Below are 20662 nucleotides of genomic sequence, written 5' to 3'. Positions count from 1 at the left end.
GGAATGGAATTTGGGTTAAAGGCTGGAAGAAGCTGATATTACAAATACAGTTGATGCTCTGGTTGCTAACAAGTATCTGTAAGCATTCCATTTTATAATACAAGCAGCTCTCCCAGACATTTATGCAAATTGCAATCCCTGGGTACCTTTCCAACAATTCTGCCATATAAAAAGCAGCCACGCATTGCGAGTAATCCAATTTTTATTTCCATCAGAGGACTAGTTTCCGTTCAGATACAGCGACTGATTTGGCATGCAGAGGTCAGCGTGCTCAAGAACAGCCAGGACACCTCAACTCTCCAAGAATGTGACAGGAGGACTAAAAAAACGTAGGTAAAAACAGCATTCAAAGAAAGCTGGACTAACCCAAAGCAGGTGTAAACGTATTTGTGACTCAAAATAAACCGGCGTAAGCAGGCATAATAAGAGAAATCTGAAAAGTCCACTGGGGAAAAAAGCTTACCATGTAGCCTCCGTCAACAAATGGAGCAGAGAGCATTGCCTAAATGTTTTTGTGAGGCACGTTTTGTATTTTAAACCAATATCTGTCAGACTCACTCGCAGACTGCTTCAGCTGAGTAAAATCTAGCTATCAAGCTCTTAAGTCTCTATTGTAGCAGGGGTGAAAAAGCTCGAAACCCCCTCTCAAACTTAAGCTTATAACTTTTCCTGCCGAGATGCTGCTTACAACAGCTCACCAGCCACTTGTTTAAGTCTTCGGCCAATCAGTACGTGCCCCACATTTACATATATAGACACACACAGACGAGGGGCAGAGAGATTAGTTGTGGAACGTGTCCCTTGTCAAACACTCCGGTGTGGAAAGCAAAGAGGGGTACTGAGAGAAAAGCACCAGAATTGTTTCTCATCAGCTATGCTTTTGTGGGCTCTTCTGCGCTTTCTTTTTTGGCTTCTTCGTAAATAGGCTCTCCACCATCCTCTGCCTTGTCATCGTCTTCTGGGGCTTTGGAGTTTGGCACCCAGAGGCCGGAATCAATGCATTGCTTCATGTAGTATTTTGCTTCCTATGAAAGGCAAAAGTAAGCTCGTTAAAGTGGCAAGCAAAACAACATTAACCAAATACTGTACAAGAATAGCATTAACTTGGGGGGGGGGGGGTGACGACAAGATCATCCTAGATCAGGTATATCACGCCAAACATACAGCGCTTGATATTGTGGCCTTTTGAAGGGCATGGTCTAGGAGGTGAAGGTGACCAAAACAGAAGTTACTTCAAATCGAAGCGAGGTCATGACAGAGACACGTGAGGCCCAAAAACAACATGCCAGGCGGTAGATCCAAGGACAGACAGAGAAAGGAAGCAGGAAGGAAATTAAACCAACTTCAACATCACTTAGTGAGGAGCGTATATGTTTAGCTGCACAATTTATGCTTCTCTAGGAATATGTTAGAGGTATATGAAGTTGGTGGACTTAATGTACATCCATCTCATTAGGAGTAATTAAACTGCGACGACTATGAGCATTAAGGTTTTTTTTTAAATGGGTATAATGTGTATATAAAATATAGAAAAAAACTTAGCAAAATCTACTTTAGCCAGGAAAAATTCCAGACTATTTTCACTAGCCAACTAATGCAGATCTCACAAATTTAATCGTTTTTAATGTTATGCATCGTTGAGAATTCCACCAGCATTTGGAAAGGGTGGATCATGGGGAGGAGTCTTTGGGCAACTGGTAAAGTGGAAGAATAAGCACAACCATGATAAATTACCACTGACTCATGTAATCACATTTCCTGTCAAACTGGATGCCCTTCCAAGGGGTCCGCAGAAAGCTATAAGCAGATATGCACACAGTATTGACTTGTATGACTTAACTGCCCTACAGCAACACGCAGACTGACCAACTTTGCTGCTTGCGCCAAACTGGCCAGCCACAAGTGGAAAATGCAGCAGAGGATCAGTAGCAGCCCTCTCAGTGATGAAAATAGCCTTGCCATCCATGATCCATCTCTATCGCCATTTAGGATGAGAACTCCTCCTTGGTTTCTAGTAGTCCTGGGTGGAACTTCTGGACTTCCACTCCGTGGAATTCAGACATGCTGTGCTGTACGTGCCGTTTTTTAGCACCTGAAGCTTGCTCCACACTGTAAAAACCAGCGTGAATGGCACCATGCGTCGCACCAGTGGGTGCTGCTTTTTCTGCTGCTCGAGTAGCTTTTGTACTCGAGCGGCAGCTTCCTCAACAAGAACGGTCGCAACCGCCCGTGTTGAAAAATCTCACCAGGAGGCGTTCTAGCACCCGAATACTGCGCTAAGGGACACAAATTCTTGCTGGTCAACTTAACGTCTGTGAGTGAGAAATAACTCTGCCACGCAGAGGTTGGTGGAGTTTTGCCAGAACTGCGCCAGCCAAGCAGAATTTTTCACCTACCCCTCATTCCTACTATGACGACACTCTGAATCCCCATCTTAATATTCCATTCCTTTTAACAAGATACTTCATTCTAAGAATTCATTCAAATCATACTTTACAGTGAGTCAAGTAGACGATTCAGAAAGTAGTTTAGTAGAAGGCAATATATCCATCCACGCCTGTTTTTTTTTTGGGTAGGACAAGAGGGGTGTTGTGAAACTTCTAGGCTAGGCACGGGCAATATTACCGAGAAAAAGAAGCATCATAAAATTAACCAGCAGCAAACATTTACAGTTCGATTCCAACTGTGCCAGAAACCGGTGTGCCGAACATCTCTTCCCTTCTAAGAATTATCAGATTTCCTCACATTTGCAGAACGAAAAAAACACAATACACAAAAAAAACTAATTCCCACACGTAAATTAAGCAGACACATATATAGAATACATAAAGGGCAACTGTGTACTATGGTCCAATATTGCAGAGCCCCACTAAGGCTATATAGGACCAAATTGCATGTTCTCTGTTATGTATTTTTATAGTACATGTTTATTTCTCAGAACTTGGCTTGAAAAAACAGTTTTCTTCAAGGTGCCAAGGAAGGTTTGGTTAGGTTTTGTTTACCCTTCGTAAACAGTTAACTGAACTGTTAATAAAACGGGCAATGGTGAGAGTAAGGGATTTAAATACTTTAGTGGAACGTTTTCCACATAATTAAGCATTTACCACAACAATCCATATGCAACAGGAAACTATAAAATATTTTCCTTATTGCATGGATTGCCACGGTAGGCCTAATCCTCACACCCACCAGGGTACTGTCCCAGTAAGATGCGTATTCTTTATTTTTAAAATTTCCAATTTAGTAATGTCAGGAGATAATCCCACTTCTGTTCCCCTCTAAAACGGCTGCGCCAGTGCACGCATTCCTAGCCGCCAGCCCCAGGTCGCAGGATTACATGCTGGAAATAAAGATCCCAAAACTATAGAATGTCAGTACTTTCATACAGGACTAGGAGTATATTTAGACTCTGACAGCTACCTTATTAAACGACCTCCTTTTTTATTTCTCAAAAGACAAGCAAATACACAAGTGCATTGCTTTATATTCAATGTACAACCTAGGGATGGCAATCATAGCTTCATGGCAACGGACAGCATGCCACAGACTTTGCATCTAAAAGCGCTACTATATCATGCCTGGATACAAAATGCTTCAAGTCAAGAGTACCACAAATAAAATCACCAAAATGCACTTGGTGCTTAAACAAAATGCCTGTACTGGAAACACAGTGTCTCTGGTGAAATTAAAACAGCTATTTAAAGGAATGTGCAGCAATAGATGAATTAAATGAACTCACGTGGCCTGGCAGGGCCTACGAGTAAATAAAGGCGAGTATTGGGTAGACTGGATGGGACTGATGTTTTTACCCCTTTTGTTGACATCACATTTGACAGGTGATAGGCTTTTTTTTTATATATAAACTGAGGCAGGTTAGTTTACCTTCCCTTTCCAAAGCTAAAATGGCTGTATGGGACATGGGTGGAGGCGGGGACAAGCCAACAGATGTGGAATGGAAAGAAAACAGAGCACACATATTACTCTTTATAACACGGGCAGACAAGAGATGAGAAGCGACACTTAACAAATCAGAGCCACCAAATGATCTGCTCTTACTATGCACATTGAGAACAGCGACATTACATAGTGAAGGATTTCTCATCCCCAGCAGCTAGTCCCACTAGAATAAGCCAGTCAAAGGACCTCTGCACCCAGCTCTCCCTCTTTGTCAGCAGAAAGAATAGTAACATCTACAATAATTTCGAGCCCCAGCTGGAACCATCATCCTTTGCAGGCCTCTGGCCTGTCCGGACCAATCACCATAAAACCACCTTGACCACTTGTCCCACCATCACCACTCAAGAAACTGCAACGACCGCATGGTCCATTCATTCTGGGGCACCCTCGGACACTTGCCTTCACCACATCTGCGCCAACAGACTGGACGCCATCAGCGTGGCCCTAACCCAGATACTAAGCGACACAATCAACACAGCCACCTTCTCGGACGCCTGGTAGCATGCAACAGTACTCCCCCGCCCCCTCCTTATGAAAGCCTCAGCTGACCCAAGGTGCTAGCCAACTACTGACCTATACCCCTGCTACCCTACCCTGCGTAAGTCTTAGAGATAATCATCAAACTAGCTGCCCCACCCCAGTGACAATCACCTCCGTGACACCACTCAGTCCCGATGAATTACTGACTGCAGCACCAAGACAGTCGTCATCCCCAGCACAGATGGCAGACTGATCAGACAGAGGAGACACAGCTCTCCGCATCCTACTAGATCTACTGGTCACTTTGACGCCGTTTCCCACCACATCATCATCATCATTCAATGCCATCACAAAGCCGCATACAAGGTCCTGCACTCCGCTGGATCTGCTCCTGCCTAACAGTCTGCACCAAGTCAGACAGCTTCACTCCCTTCACCTCCGCCACAGTCCAACTCATACGCAGGGTTCCTCAGGGGTTATTGTTCAGTCCTACACTCTGACACCTACATGACATGATCCTTCTCGCCAGGATCAAGAGTACCCACAAAATAAACATCTCCCACTCAGAAAACACCCACTCGTTCTCTGCCTCTCAGAGGGACAGCAAGAACCTAGACCAGCTTCACCTCCTGCATGTCCAAAATTACCAGATGGATGAAAACAAACTGCCCAAAACAACACAGACAAAACATGAGTAGTACTCTTTGGCCAACATACTTTTCTATAGAACTCCGCCAGGTGCCCTACCACACTTGGTAACCCAAGCTAAGAACCTCGATGTAGTAGTCAACAATCAGCTCCCGATGAAAGGCTAAGTGAATGCAATCATCAACTCCTGCTTCCACACTTTCAAAATGCTCAAAAAAGTCTCAAATGTCTTGGACTACCTCCCCGCACTCAGATCACCCCTGCACCTCAAAGACCTACTGACTCATCATCCACAAATGCACACTCTTCAAACTTCTCTACACACAAACAGATAAACCTACACACCCTCCGCTCCACCTACCCCAACAATCAAATCAGCTTTCACACACCTACCGGACACTTCCACTCAGCTGGTCACCTACTCATACAAGTCCATCACATACGTAGAACCTCAGCCAGCAGTTGTTCCTTCTCGTCCTTTGCCCCCAGAGCCTGGAACAACCTACCCCTACACATCAAAATTTCATCCTCAGTACTTGATCTACCAAGAAACTGAGGACTTGGCTTTTCATCCAAGGGTGGTACAGACACAGCCAATGTAGCACATGGTAATTAATGCCAGGATAATTTCCCAGGTGAATAGTGTGCTTTACAAATATTCATAACATAAAATTATTTAACACTCACGGTAGGGTCCATCTTGCTGATCGTGTCTTGAAGCAACTGAATGTCCTTAGTGTCAAAACATTTCTGAAGTTCCTGAAAGAGACGAGAGATAAAAGACTAAAGCATGCGTAGGCCAGTATTAGATAACCACTTCAAAACTACTTAAAGTGAAAAAGTTGAAGTCCATTCTCATTTCTACCCTTCCATTTTTCTAGCCACAATACCTCACTGGAGAGAGTAAACTTCAAAGTATTTTATTTCAATGCATCAGTCCATAAGTGTCAAAATGAATGAACTACACCTGATACAAAACTACAGCTTTATACCAGACACAGAAGATTAGCAGTACATTAAGAAGAGACGCTTGCCCACCACAAAGGAGGGGAGGAGTTGTGATCAAAATATCCTGTGGTACCCTATATTATACCTAAAGCATAACCGTTCAGATAAATCCGGGGTCACCTCAAGTTTTCTTTCAAGTATTTTATATAGAGCTGACCTTGCCCCTGGAAGCAGAAGATTGCCCTACAGAGATCCTTCCTGTGATAAGCACCTCGGACGTAGCCTGTACACCGAACATGATGGTGTTTTTTTTTTTTACAGCTGGGATGGCATTACAGAAACCGGGATAGAGTGGGGAGGATTGGAAGTGTTGGGGTGGGGAGACGATGCAACTAGGAGAGCACATTCTAAGTTATTTAATTTCTACATGACCCATCTACATACCGATATCAAATAGTTTATCAAGACTTGCACTTTGGTAAGCCATTTATCAACAAGTCCACCTCCAAAGAGCGTACATAAATATGAATTGGGGGGCGATCTCACTAGTGGGTCCTAGGGTGTAACAAAAAACCGCATAACAAATAGATATAGTTACAGAAGAGCTCATCTAATCGGTGTGCTCTGGATGAGAGCAAACCCATGGAGTGTCGGTGAGACCTAACATGGAGCCTCTGCTCATTGTGCCTTGGGACTGAGGGTACAACTGTGATGAGGCAAACCTTTAATTGTATTCCCATGCAGAAGGGAGGTGGGCTCGCATGCTATCCAAACTGCTCCTTGGGGGGCAGCAATGGACAGAACAGCATGATGTATGGAATTGCCGTGGCACAGAAAAAACAAGCCGTAAAGGATAGAAAACGCATCACATGCTTTCCCCAGTTAGGTTTTTTCACAGCAACTTTTATCCATTACAACACTCGGTAATTCAATATCCAAGCCCAATAGCACAAAAAGTGATACACAAATATTCACAAGGTAATATGTTCCCAACATATATAGCTTGATTTGAACAGTAGCAACTAAAATGATGTGAAATGGGAAGCAGGGACTAGTGGTGGGCAAAATTTGCAGGCAAAAAAATAAAAAACGGGAAAAAAAAAAAAAAAAAAAAAAACCTGTTGAAATAAACTCTTTGAAGGTTGCATGCCGAACAATAACTGGGTACAAAGTTCGTTGCAAAGACACAGAATTTCAATAAAAGGCAAAATGTCTATTGCATTTCCTGCATCATGAAACATTTTTAAATCACTCCCCACCCACTTCCCTTGAAGCATCTAAAAGGTGGTTTTGCCCGTATGTAGTTACAAACAACCACTTTATAAGCAGCAGAATCGACAAGCTACGGGATCTAGCCTCGGAGACAAATGTGAATTAACATGCTTCGTGGCGGCACGTAATAGGGTGGAGACGGGCGGTTGTGTAGAACAGAGGAGTTCTCATTAAGTTGTGTGCATTTGATACAAGGACCAAGCCCACTCCGCCCCTTTACAGTGCTTTAGTAACAGGAGTGGGAGACTTTAGCTTATGCTTCTCCTGTAGCTGCATCGGAAAAGGCTGCCAAAAGCCCTTAGCTGCTGGTACTGGCGGCGTGCACTGTAAGAGCTTCTACCAGGCCCCATACACAGTGCCCCGGATATGGTATTTATGGAGAACAGCAAACTCCGCAATGACAGGAAGTGCGGACACATTTTACCCCTACTACTTTTTCTCTCTGTTTGCAGGGAGGAAGCCTCCTGCAAACCTGCAAAAACATACTTGGACCCATTTGTATATAGTGGTAATCACAGACTAAACTATTTTAATAAAAACTAGATAGGTTGACAGTGGGATGCTAATGGACCCACCTCTGAGTCAATCTAGGCTGGAGTGCTGTTTATTCGCAAGGAAATAGCAACTGCAAACAGTTTTACCGTTTTTGCTTTGCTTTAGCAGGTTGGTCTTCTGATCACATATTAAAGACAGGTTGGAATACAGGAGTTATCTATGGATTCCCGGCCTCGTAGAACCTCCCCTTGATCCCAGTGGGCCTGTTACGCTTCGAGTTCTCATTTCTTACCGGAGGAAGTGTCTCGTAGACTTCTACTGGATCCAGACCTCCAGGTCCAAGTCTCTTTTTCCGTTCCTCCTCTTCATACTCCTTCAGAGCCTTCTCTATCCGGATCTTGGCGCGGCCCCGCACCCGCTCTTTGAAGGATTCCAGTTCATCATTAAAGGCTTCCATATACTGCTGATCTGCAGTCTGTAGGGCACAGCAGAGGGAGAAAGGTGCAAAACCATGAAGAAGCAAAACACACAAGCATAACACTGTGGAGTGCACCTACAATAGGGATGTAGTGCTTCTCAGGTTTCACTCTTGCAGGAAAGCATGTAAAGGGAAGACATTTATCATTAAGTAAGTGAACAGCCTTTGAAAATAACTAAAATAAACTCATGGACACCGTTCCACCTCATGTTACTCAGGGCATTAAGCTGCACTTGAATCGAAGCAAATTAAGAACATAATGTTCCGCAGGAGTTTTTTTCACTTTTTGCTTTTCTATTTACTTGGAGTCATACACTCATCCCCACGTAAGGTGCGAGACCCAACCCGCTCCCTTCGTGCAGATGGCTTCCTCCACAGTCTTCTCCCCTGACGCACTTTTAACGGAAGTGACATATTTGCAGCCAGCTCCCCCTTCTGTATGTCCTGCTTGCGTTTGCCGTGCAATCTTTCATCAGTTTTTACTACCATCACATTAGGCAGGGCAGATTTAATGTTCTGGTCTAGTTTTAATACTACCTTAGTTGGAGAGAAGGGCAGAAGCAATCCAAATTCTAGTAGGTGTTTCCCAGCCCACATTTATAGTAGGCTTCATTTTACCTATTTCTACAGCTCCGTGTCCCGATGTTGCTCCTCACCCACCGTTGTCTGCTCCTTTTCGGTTCCCTGTTGCTAACGCCTGGCTGGTTTCTACTGACTTTGCACCATTTAGTGCTGCACCTTCTCCACCCGATGACCATGTTTCGGTCTCCTCCCAACTCTACGTCCAAGCTCCCTTTCAGCAACCAGGATGTGACCCAGTGGTTAGAATGAGGAGTTAATGAAGTAAACTACTGTACTTTATGGACAATACTTGTGACTAGAAACAGATAAATACTGGACGGTACTGCAAGTCCTGGTAAGTGCATGCAAGGACTCCCTTCAAAATAATGGGGCTTCATAGTTAAGATTCCAGGTCAAAGGACCTCCTTCTAGAGTACACCATAAAAGCGCTACAATAAAACAAGCAGGTGCAAACTAGGAGCTCTATTTGGAGAGGTACATAATCAGTAAGCTTAAGTTCACAGATAAACCATGGCTATCCATTCATCATAAATGGTAGGAAATAGTTGATCAATGTCTAATCATGGCCATGATCGGGTGGAGGTGGGGGACGTTGACACAGGACTACTGTGTACAGAACCGCCCAACCCCACTTAGCATCCAACACACTGACCAGGTTGTAGGCCACACTTCCGCCTTCCTGGAAGCTTTCAGCAAATCCACATGGAAAGATTTACTATTCTAACTCCAGAGACCTCTCAGGTGCAAAGCACTTCTCCACAAAGCTGTGGTCACGCCGTCATTATGCACTGCAGCCATTGGCACGACGGCGACAAACTAAGTGAAATTCCAAACTCCAGGAACCTGAACGTAATTGACCACCACCGCTTCATATTTTCTCTTTCAGGGGCATGCATGCAGCTGAAAAAAGCAGCACCTCACGAGTGCAAACACACACAGCACTATAAAATTAATGTCACAACAAAACCGAAGTGAGGTTTTGTAATGTGAAAACTGCAGTGCTACTGTGAGCAGGGCAGGCAATTAAAATATTAATCAGATGGCACCAAGAATGAAACATTTGAACATTCGATAAACAAAAAAACATAACATTTGTGTCATACACAACATAAGTGCATTCCAGCAACAGGAGTAGCTTTTAATTTCCAAAAAACAAGTGCTTTGTATGAACAACTCTCCTTTTCAGATTCTGGCTATTCTTCAGACCAGTTATAATTAATTGGCTACAAATCAGCTTTTAGCTCTGTGCTCCGGTGTCAGTATTGATAGCCCCACTGGGTATACCCCAACTCCATACCCAAATGGAAGCATAAAAACGGGATGTTCATGGGTGTGAGTACAGACAAGAAGGCCCAGGCTATCACTCAACTTCAGTGTGGGCTCATAAGCAAACTTATGTCTTCGTTTAATTACAGAGTAAAGCAGGACAGCCTGTAAACTATTTTGCAGAAATCTGGATATTTACGTTCATTTCAGTAAAATGGGAAAAGGGAATACACTGTTTCAGAATCGCAGTGCCACTGGCACAGGAGATTTCCTAACTAGTACATACAAATTATTTAAAGTTGTCGTTGCCAGTCAAACCATACTCTGCCAGATCCAGGATACTCAGGAGCCACGATCTTAAGATTCATCGAGTAATTAAGGAGCTTTAAAAAAGGATAACACCTGGTCATTTTTGGATTTTACTAGGTCAGAAGTTATTAGAGGCAACTGTCACTGGTCTGCCATGTTCCTAAACCTAGTGCGGCTAGGCCCAAGTTAGTAGAAGTACAAATAATACTACTGTCCTTGCTTCCAAGCAGCAGAGCCAGTCCTCACCAGCAGAGATGGCACCAGAGTACACACTGGTTTGGTGTTCCTAAAGCAATCAGATGTATCTAGCCCAAAAAAGCTGCGTTGAATCTAGGAGAAAATCCATCATATGTTGGCAAAGCATCACTCAAATAAGCAGCACTAATTATGCTATGCAAAGAAGGCCAGTGAGATGAGGAAAAACTGAATCGAAAGTGGAGAATGAGAGGATGCTAGGAGCCACTATAACAACCAGGGTAACATGAAATGGAGCAGGACGGAGCATGGAGGACCGAGGGAACCAGTAGGGGGTCTCTCTTTTAGGTGAGAGAAAGGGAGAAGAAAAAAAAAAATCAATCAATGAAGGGAAAAGGAACTACATTTTTGTGTACATATTATATGAATAAGAGGCAATTCAAAAACAATGCATAAATATCAACAGGGATGTAACAAAATAGATGACAGTCAAGGTGACGAGGAAGCTGCTGAAGTCCCCTTTTGATGCCTACCTTTATCTTTGTGAAGAACTGGCGGAAGCAGGCCCTGGGGTCCACTTTCAGGCTCTTAGCCAGTTCCAAGATGAACTGCATAACGATGGTCTGGTGGGCCACCTGTTCCATCAGTGCGTGTTTCTGGAAACCGCAAAAGAGAACGCATATTACTAACAAAAAAAAAAAAAAGGTGCTGAGAAGCGGCCAAATTCAAGCCTTTGAAAAATAAAACATAAGTAGTGGCAGAAGAAGATGCTCTTTCCTTTAGCCTGCCAGTGTTACTGGAAAGTCCTGAACACACCCCACGTTATGAGGCAGATTTTTACCTACTCAAAATACGCAACTGTAAAACATACGTTTGTCAAAGAAATATATACCACCACAGTGTTTGAAGAGGTTAAGAAATCATCAAGTCCAAGACCGCAGTAGCTTAGTTACCGTTTACCAGCATTTGCCAGCAAAGACTTTCACACCATATTGGCAGACCTTACCTCCTCCACCTCCAGATCAATGCACCAGATCACCAGGTAATTGGCGGTCTCTTCACACACCAGGTGAGGGTTATCCGAGAGATACTTCTGGCTATCTTCCCAGCGTCGTAGCATTCCTGCACAACAGATAAGCGCGAGTTGATAGGATTGTGAAAGGAGACATATAGAGCAAATGTACAAGTCTTTACTTTGCTTATAAATCTATTGCCTTGAAGACATATTTACATCTCTGATTACCACCACCGCCCGCCACATTACTCAGTCGCATCTCTCTAAATGTAAATAAACTCAATTTATCAAGCGATGGAAAACTAAACCCGCATTAACTGCCTGCATTTAACTGAAAATGTGCAATAAGAACTTTTACTTTTGAGGAAAAAAAGGTTGCATGATAATACAAATAATAAGAAAATAAAAAATAAGAAAATATAAAAACAGGTAGGTTGACCACATGCTGCATAAGCATGTGTACACTGCAAATCACTGGTGTAAACCATAGCATATCTGACTCAAGTCAGCAACTTTCAGAGTTTGAAAAAAATTGTATTGCTTTATTAAAGCTGCACAGACAAACAACCGCCACTCAAGTAACACCCACTATGACATTTCTTGGTCTGACAACCTTTTCCATAAACTGAAAGAGTTAAATATGCTGTCTATTATAAGACACTTTGTTAGTTTACCACCTACCTTTTAAAGTATTTATTTCTGAGTGAAAAACGAATTTCAGAATGCCGGTGAAATTCTGACTGGCTCCGACTTGCAATTCCGATCAGGGCATGGCACAGACTGCTCAAAATCACAGACCTATCAGATCATGGATTGGGTGAAGCAAGCCTATTGATGGTATTGGAAATTTCATTGGCTGTTGGAAGATGATCCTGACCTTCTCAATACCCTATCCACAAAGTTTGGTAGGTTGAACAGTACAGCAGCGGCTGAAGTTAAAATGGATGCTGCCGAATATAAAGGTAAATTAACAATCCCCCTTAAGTGTCCCAAAAGGGTCTGTATCCTATGAAATCTATATGTGGAACAACTAGATTTTCTTTAAAAACTCTAGGCCTCTCCTAACACCAGTACCCTGTATCACTTTCAACACCTAGATTCACTTACTGTTCCGTTTCACTTCATTTCTTTTTCTTCTATTACCTTTTAGTCGAACTGCTTACCTTCTTAAGATCATACTTCCTACCATACCCTACACCATCTTCACCCATTTTTCTGACACAAAGAGAGAGAGAGAGAGAGACAGAGAGAGAGAGAGAGCGAGAGAGAGAGCGAGAGAGCGAGAGAGCGAGAGAGCGAGAGAGCGAGAGAATCTAAATCCCAGCACCTTTCTGTCTTATCTTTCAGTAAGACGCTTTGCTTCAGGAAACAGTTGCCCTTCAAAGATTCCTTTCACACACTCATTCACTCTTCTCTTCAAACCTAGACCCTGCTAACTCTTGCTTCAGCTCTCTACCCTCATTCCACTTCCACTATTCCTCACCCTGTAATGACAACTAGGGTTGCTTAATTCAGATACTCCACTTCATCTTTCAATTTTCTGACTACAAATCGCATGTACGTTCACCTGTTCTCATGTCCTCAATAAAATAACAAGCATTTGCAATGCAATGGGTCTCTAGTTTGCAAGCCCATGAATGGGCGATGGGCGTGGTTAAAAGCCCACAGATAGATTACAACAGGCCAGAGCGCTTGCATGCTTGACCTAAAAATCTTTGAATGACTGCATGAATGTCCACATTTCAATATCAGACCCCCAATCCAATTTGCCTTTTATCCCAGAAACCTATCTAAGCAGTGATACAGCACAATCGTACATGAATATGTAGTAGCAGGCTACAAAAAACTCCTGAGGAATTTCACTGTGAAAAAGACTGCGGGAGACATGGCTGTGGCCCTCAACACATCTCTATTTACAAAATTTGCAGGAGGTTATGATGTCCCAGAACGCAGACCTTTGCTTGTCAAGTTCTCTCCTACCCCTTCCCTCATATTGTCATTTCTAATCCTCTTTAGACCACCAGCTTACAATTCTGCCACATTCCTTCATTTTGCCTCTGAAATCAATGACCTAAAAAAAAAAAAAAAAAAAAAAAAAAAAGCAAAACATCTGTCGATTTTGAAGCCTTCAAAATTTGGCTAGCCGGAATCAAATGTCGATTATCTGTTAATGGACCTGGAATCACCAATCCACACATCCCTGACACAATATCTTCCGTTTGTAACCTCATCACTGTTCCTCGGACCAATCAAGTTATAATGTAGTTCAGCCGCTTCTTTGTTTACCTCCTCTAACAAAGTCTCCTTCCACAATCCCTAAAACAACTATTAGAGCTCAGTAAGACTGCACTTTCCTCATATCCCACACTCAAGTCACCTATTCCTTACCAAACAATGCAGTAATTACTTTGATGTTTCCAGGATCATCCCAACAAAGAGCGACAAAATTTCCCACTAACATTGAAAAGCGTATTTGATGACATCAGAACGAATGTCTAAAATCAAACAAATGATCTCAGGAAAGGCAACTGAATATGGCAAGCCACCCCAATAACACTTAAACATCTCCTGGGAATTTACAAAGCCTATTTCGGGTGGGAGTAAAAGACTATAATACTCATGGTGTATCTCAGAGGCTACATGAACACCCAACGAACATTGTCGCCGAAATCCTGAATCCAGAATGGCCAAGCTGCAAATTTACTCACAACTTTGTGACTCTTCAGGTGTCACTATTTATCCAGAGTAATAAAATCTGGAGAAATATCGATGATCAAAACTATGAGGACTTCCATTTTTCTTGACCTCTCAAACAAAATGAAAGGTGAGGCTTCTGTCCTTTGATCATCTACCTGCAGATTAATTTGCCAAATTTTCAAAGGCATGTGGAACATCAGGCCCACCAGTAGACAGTCAAGGCTCCCTCATTAATAGCTCAGCATCCAATTGAACCACACTCAAACACTCACTGGAGCATGATACAAAAGGAACAGAATCTGCCATGAACTTCTCTTAGGCAAACAGACAGTAAAAACTACTCAGGGGTGTGGAATTTATTAAAATATCTACTTGTCCAGTGGACAGGCTGCTTCTCAAATCTACTTGTCCTGTAAAAAGATCTACTTGTCCCTCTGGTGCCATGTAGTGTGGCGACAAATTATGGCAGCAATCTCATTATGTAAGAGCTCGGATAATAGCCTCTCTGATTATGCCAGGACTACTACCATGGTAGGGCTTGAATACTTGCAGTTTCAATCTCTACAGTAGCAATTTCCTTATTTTGCCACCTTTCTGCAGATCTGCATACTGGGGCTGGAGGAAGCAGTAAGCAATAGTTCCAGGGCTGGAATGCCTTTGAGTCTGCAAACCTACTAACCTGCATGTTTTAAAGAATTTCACCAGCTTCTCTCTAATATTTTCCCATTATGAGAAAGGTTGGACATTTACTCCTGACAATGGCAGAATTAGAACTTCTTCCAGGGTTGGGAAGAAAGTGGCTGGAGGGAAAATGAACTTGCAAATGCTCAATAGATTTTCACATGAGCAAATCTACACATGCGTATTTACCCATGCTAAAATACAGTTCACAAATATTTTATTGGGGTACGATTTCCTGGTATACTTCTCTTGAAAGCCACTAATTCAAAGGCATATACCATGGGTGCACTTTTGTGACTTTCTTTAAGAATTTGGGGCCACATGTAGGTAGGTTCAGATTTGCGACTCGCAATTTGCGAGTCGCAAATCCGAATGTAGGATGGTGTCCCTGACACCATCTGCGATTCGCAAGGGGGTCGCAAATGCCCACCTCATGAATAATCATGAGGTGGGCTGCAATTTGCAACCCCCTTGCGAATGGCGGCCCTCACAGGGATGGTGGCCTGCTGGAGACAGCAGGCCACCATGTCTGTGACTGCTTTTCAATAAAGCAGTTTTTTTTTTTTGTAATGCAGCCCGTTTTCCTTAAAGGAAAACAAGATACATTACAAAAACGAAAAATGAAATGTTTTCGTTTCATTTTTTCAGAGCAGGCAGGTCCACAGAACCACTGCCTGCTCTGAAAAAATGTTTACAGTGACATTCACAACGGGGAAGGGGTCCCATGGGGGGACCCCTTTCCTTTTGCGAATGGGTTAGCACCCATTTGAAATGGGTGCAAACTGCGATTGGCTTGCGCCCACGGTCACAATACAATCCTACATTGCACTGCAAGTCGCAATTAGGAAGAAAACACCCCTTCCTAATTGCGAGTCGCAAACCCGTTTTGCGATTCGGTAACCAGGTTACTGAATCGCAAAACTGGGTTGGTGCATCGCGATGTGCTTTATGCACATCGCAAACAGCGAAATTCGCTGTTTGCGACATGCAAAAAGCTACCTACATGTGGGTCTTGGTCCCTAATTGGGTCTGGTATTAACAAAGACATTTTGTTTTTGTTAAACTTCTATTTCTCTCTCTATCGGCTGGCTTTACTGTGAGTGATCGCATTCTGCTCTTCCACAAAGAGCATTTTGGCACACAAAGTAGTTTTGTTCAGTGTGAGGAACTACAGCGGCAGTCAGTGACTTAACGAAACTGGAGGGTGCCACTTTGCAAAGAACATAGAGGAGCCCCCTCTCCAGACTCACTCAGGGCAGGTGCTGTGCTGAAGGGGTCCCCTGGAGGGCGGCTGCGGGGACTTTGTTATGCCACTGGTGGCAATATGTGCTTTTAGAGTTCAAAAACTTTTTTGGGGGGGGGGGGGTTGCAAGTGTTTGTTACAATGTTGAGGGCCTGGTAGCTCCCACAACAATAAAGTGTTACAAAAGCCATATCAAAACAAGACACGCATTGATGAAACTGAAAGACTTATAAAAATATGTCGGATCAGTTGAATTTTTTCAGTGTTTGTTTATTTTCATGCTTCCCATAATCGTGTTTAAAATGGTTACACAGATTTTCCATTACAAATATTTTTTGGAAATACTAGAATGCATCAACACATTTTACTAAATGACACTTCAAAGAAATAGCACCTAAAATTTCATGGTAGCGAAACTTTTTCCCTACTTGTATTTTTTCTGAACATTTTATTTTTAAAAGCAAAGACTCCTCTCTCTTGCTTAACAAGCTTCTGCAAACATTTGCATCTAATCAGAGAGCATTCTGGGAGCATTATACTTAGTCTCATAGCCAGAACTTTTCAAACGTGTGTACACAGGTTTTTTTTTTTTTGTACTGGAACCAACGTCAGTAGTGAAGTGTGACCTTAAAACATTTATTTACAGCACTCACCCTAATAATGAAGGCTTTCAAATAATGAACCATAAATACAAGTTCGAACAGCATTATCTGTTGGAAACATATTACCTCAACTGCAGAGAGTTCCACTCTCTGTAAACTGGCAGCCAAAGGGTTTGTGCTGCAGAGGGTTGGGCCTACTTGTCCGGGCGTCGGGCGATAGGAATTCCACATCCCTGCTACTGTTACACATCTATGGAGTACCCCATCCAGGAATCAATTATAAGTCTTATTATTATAGAACCATGTCAGGAATGCGGAGCTCTATAGAAATGTTAAAATACAACTTTCAAATGAGGCACATATACATAAATATCAATAGGAACTCAGTATTGTTTATGTCAAAAACTATCCATTGAAAAAGAAAAACTAGATCTGAACCTAAAGAAAACAAAGTTCATCATTAGTAACCAGGAATCTAAGAACAGCAGCACAAAAGGATGGCAGACTAACATATACAACCTCTGGTCTATACTTTACGAAATAGTAGCCTAAATCTCTATGCTTTTCAGTGGACATCAAGATCAAACTCAACTCATTTTAATGCTACGAGGAAAGGGACATACCATTAGTTTAAGCTATTAAAATCATTAAGTAAATTCAACACTAGTGATGATCTTAATCAAAATGCTCAACCACTTGTTAAGCCTGCATAGCTGCGGGATCTCCTTGCTCACTGTCTCCCTTGCTATTTGGGCACCACCCGTGAAAGCGTTTCACACAACTGACAGGACGACCAGGCCACAAAGAAATGTAAACATATTAAATGTTTACAAGTCAAACTCAAATGGCACCCCCTATACGTGCGATGCACTTCAGTCAGCCCTGCATCATCTTTAAAGCTCAACAAATCCCCTTGCACATAAATATGGCATGCAGTCTCATGGGAACATATGCATCTGTAAAGGACAAGCAAGCACCTCCTGGAAACAGAGTGCTATAAAAACTTTCACATCGACTTCACTGTCAAAAATGAACTATAGCTATAGAGACAAGACAGGGCCCAACTTTCACATCTTTCAAAATCCACCTAAAAAGAAATCTATAGTTGCATCAATGTATAAACCATGAGACTGAACAACTGACCCACATGATACACAGATCAGTAATGAAGACAGTTCCAAATACTTCATTCTTGTTATGTCAGTCCTCTTCTTGGGACCACCCTCTGTTAGACTACACTCTCCTTACACACCTTGCTCTCTTCCACTTGAACTCAATCTAATATGTTCTCCTTCAGTGATAATGACCTCAGCTTCTTGTAATCCATCTTTCAAAACAAGGCTTTTACACAGATCATTTCTTATGAAACCTTCAATCTACAACCATTCCAAAACATTCCAGCATTCCCTGAGATAAGGCCCAGGCTATAGAAAATGGAAAATACAAAAAAACAAATATAAATATTTTTCTTGAAAATGTGCTTAGGGAATGCAAAATATATAGTGAGCTAAAAATCGAAGGTACAGCTTATGAGAAAGAACAAGATAGGCTGGAATGGGTCAGCCTACTCCATGAGCTCTAAATTGAAGCCAACTTAAACAGGAATAATTTGGGAACCCCATGAGAAAAGGTTGTAACAGACAAAGGGTTAATCAGATTACTTCATGTAACTGTGAATGCAACGACTTTTCGTTTTACAGCCTAGTGTAATCTGATATGCTAGTCCACCCTGAAATGATCAAGTCTACAACTTCCATTAACAGCAGACTGCTTTATAAAAAGCCCACTGTGATACTGGAACTTCAGTGAAGTATTGTATGATTTTAAGGCTGCTATGCAGGAGAAAGGAATACACATTTTCTGATTCTGTTGATCTTTCGGCAGCTGTCAGAAAACATTGTTCATCAAAGAACAGGAACAGACATGTCTGTTCAAGTCTTGTTGTACCACAGACAAAATGTGAAGTGCAAGAGAATCATGATTACAGAAGGACAAGTCTTCAAAAACAACACTTGAAAACACCAACAGTCCAACTTACCAAAATGTTTTAGCTGCTTCTGATACTTCTCCACAAAGGTCTTATGTTTTTGTTCTTTTTCTTCTTCCGTCTCTTCATGGACTTCTGGCTTCTTGTTAATTACACTCTAATTTGGAGAAAAGGCCATCTATATTAAAAAGTGGACTAAACGTTTATCAAACTAATGTAATTGAGAACTGAGAGACCACTACCCTCAAGGTACCTTTATTTCTCCAGCAAGAGGTACCAGAAAATTATCAACCTGGGGAACCTTCTAACTGGAGAAGATGTGCAGCAAAGGTAACAATCAAACCAAGCCCTTCAGTACGTTGATGCTACGTGAAGAAGTTCACAAGTGATTACAAGATAAAAAGTGGATTTCAATACCTTTAAATGTATCAGAGTTTTTGTAAGGTGCAATATTCTCAGTTTCTAATGCTCCTTTGTTCTGACTGGATTAAAACTGGTGGTGGGATGATTTAAATCCTCTTTTAGGGGGATATATTGTGGAACCCTGGACACAACCTCTACATTTTGCCATCATACTCCCAATTAACTGCTGACTGATACTGAGACATATGTGGTGATGCTTTTTATGGTTAAGTTTGACAACACAGCTGTCACCAGACAATTACGTGAGAATAATCAGGAGAGGGGCTTTGGCTCCATCCATATGTTGGGAGCCAGGAGTACATGTTTTGATTGGGCAGAAGTTCTGTGCTTCCACAAAAAAGGGATTGCCTGTAACACAGCTGCAATCAATTTGTTTATTTATTCAGTTGCCCAAGCTTGAACTGAGATTTCAGGGGGCACACACATGACATTGTAATGCTATTTAAGTGTCTTAGATAACTAGATAATGTAGGTATTTTTCTCTGGCTGCAACATATATGGGAGCAGGGAGGTTGTTAACCTTCAAGTAATTTTGGGTCTGGCTTGACAGTGCAACTGTCTCCGGACCTTTAAACCTACACCAATAATATTCTATAGTCATTTGCTTCCACCAAAATGCATATCCATTTCCATGCCATCTATTTGTAATGTTTCACATCACCATACAACATTCTTGCAAAGCCAGGCCTACCGGGAATTCCAACAAAAACTATATAGAGGGGGAAGAATGTTTTTGCAGAATGCTTGATGAAGTTAATAACAGTTAAAACAGACATTGAAGAAAGTCAAACAAGTGTTCATCTGAAAAGTAAGGCGCTTTGAGCTGCCCCTGAAGGATTTACAAAGATCATCATGTGGCACACTTACTTTGCTGAAGCCATCCTTGCTCAGTGTGTCCACGTTCCAGGGCATGGTCTTCTCCTTTTTCCGTAGCTCATTGGTTTTTTTCTCCCAGTTTCGTTCGTCCTTCTTCAGCTGCTGTAGTTCAGGCTGCAGTTTCTGGAGCTCACTCTTTGCGCTGTCTGTGCCTTGCAGTTCCAGCTCATTGATCTTCTTTTGACAATCTGCAAGCTTCTTCCGACATTCTGCCCAGACCTTTTCATGTTCCTCCTTCTCCTTCTGGAACTGTTCCATACGCTCTACGCGGGCCTAGAAAGATGGGGTGGGAAGGTTCAAATAATCCAGCTATTTAATTTCGAACAGGTGCTTGAAGATCCATAAAAAAAAATTAAAAAACCGCAAACCTCGCAGGTCTCGTCTGTACACACTGGACCTCAAAAACACTGCCCACTTTGTCAAAACGCCTCTAATTTTCTGAAAGTTCAAAAAGTTTGAGTGAAAATACTTGTTGAGCCCGAAGGTCCCAAAACCTAGTCACAGGTAT

The 20662-nt window shown here is 42.3% G+C and overlaps 1 protein-coding gene across 1 annotated transcript in view; it reads right to left on the bottom strand.

Annotated features, from left to right (window-relative positions):
- Positions 1-184: 184 nt before the first annotated feature.
- CDC37 (cell division cycle 37, HSP90 cochaperone) overlaps positions 185-20662 on the bottom strand; it is a 40986-nt gene continuing 20508 nt past the window's right edge. The window contains exons 2-8 of the mRNA XM_069231823.1: positions 20146-20427; positions 18907-19012; positions 11637-11752; positions 11164-11286; positions 8093-8275; positions 5773-5844; positions 185-1025 (exon numbers count right to left, since the gene is read on the bottom strand). Coding sequence (XP_069087924.1) covers positions 873-1025; positions 5773-5844; positions 8093-8275; positions 11164-11286; positions 11637-11752; positions 18907-19012; positions 20146-20427 — 1035 coding nt within the window. The 3' untranslated portion in view covers positions 185-872. The remainder of the gene's footprint in view (positions 1026-5772; positions 5845-8092; positions 8276-11163; positions 11287-11636; positions 11753-18906; positions 19013-20145; positions 20428-20662) is intronic.

The sequence above is a fragment of the Pleurodeles waltl genome, chromosome 4_2 (genome assembly GCF_031143425.1).
Source record: "Pleurodeles waltl isolate 20211129_DDA chromosome 4_2, aPleWal1.hap1.20221129, whole genome shotgun sequence".
NCBI classification, from domain to species: Eukaryota; Metazoa; Chordata; class Amphibia; order Caudata; family Salamandridae; genus Pleurodeles; species Pleurodeles waltl.
This window is presented reverse-complemented; position numbering and strand designations above follow the sequence as displayed.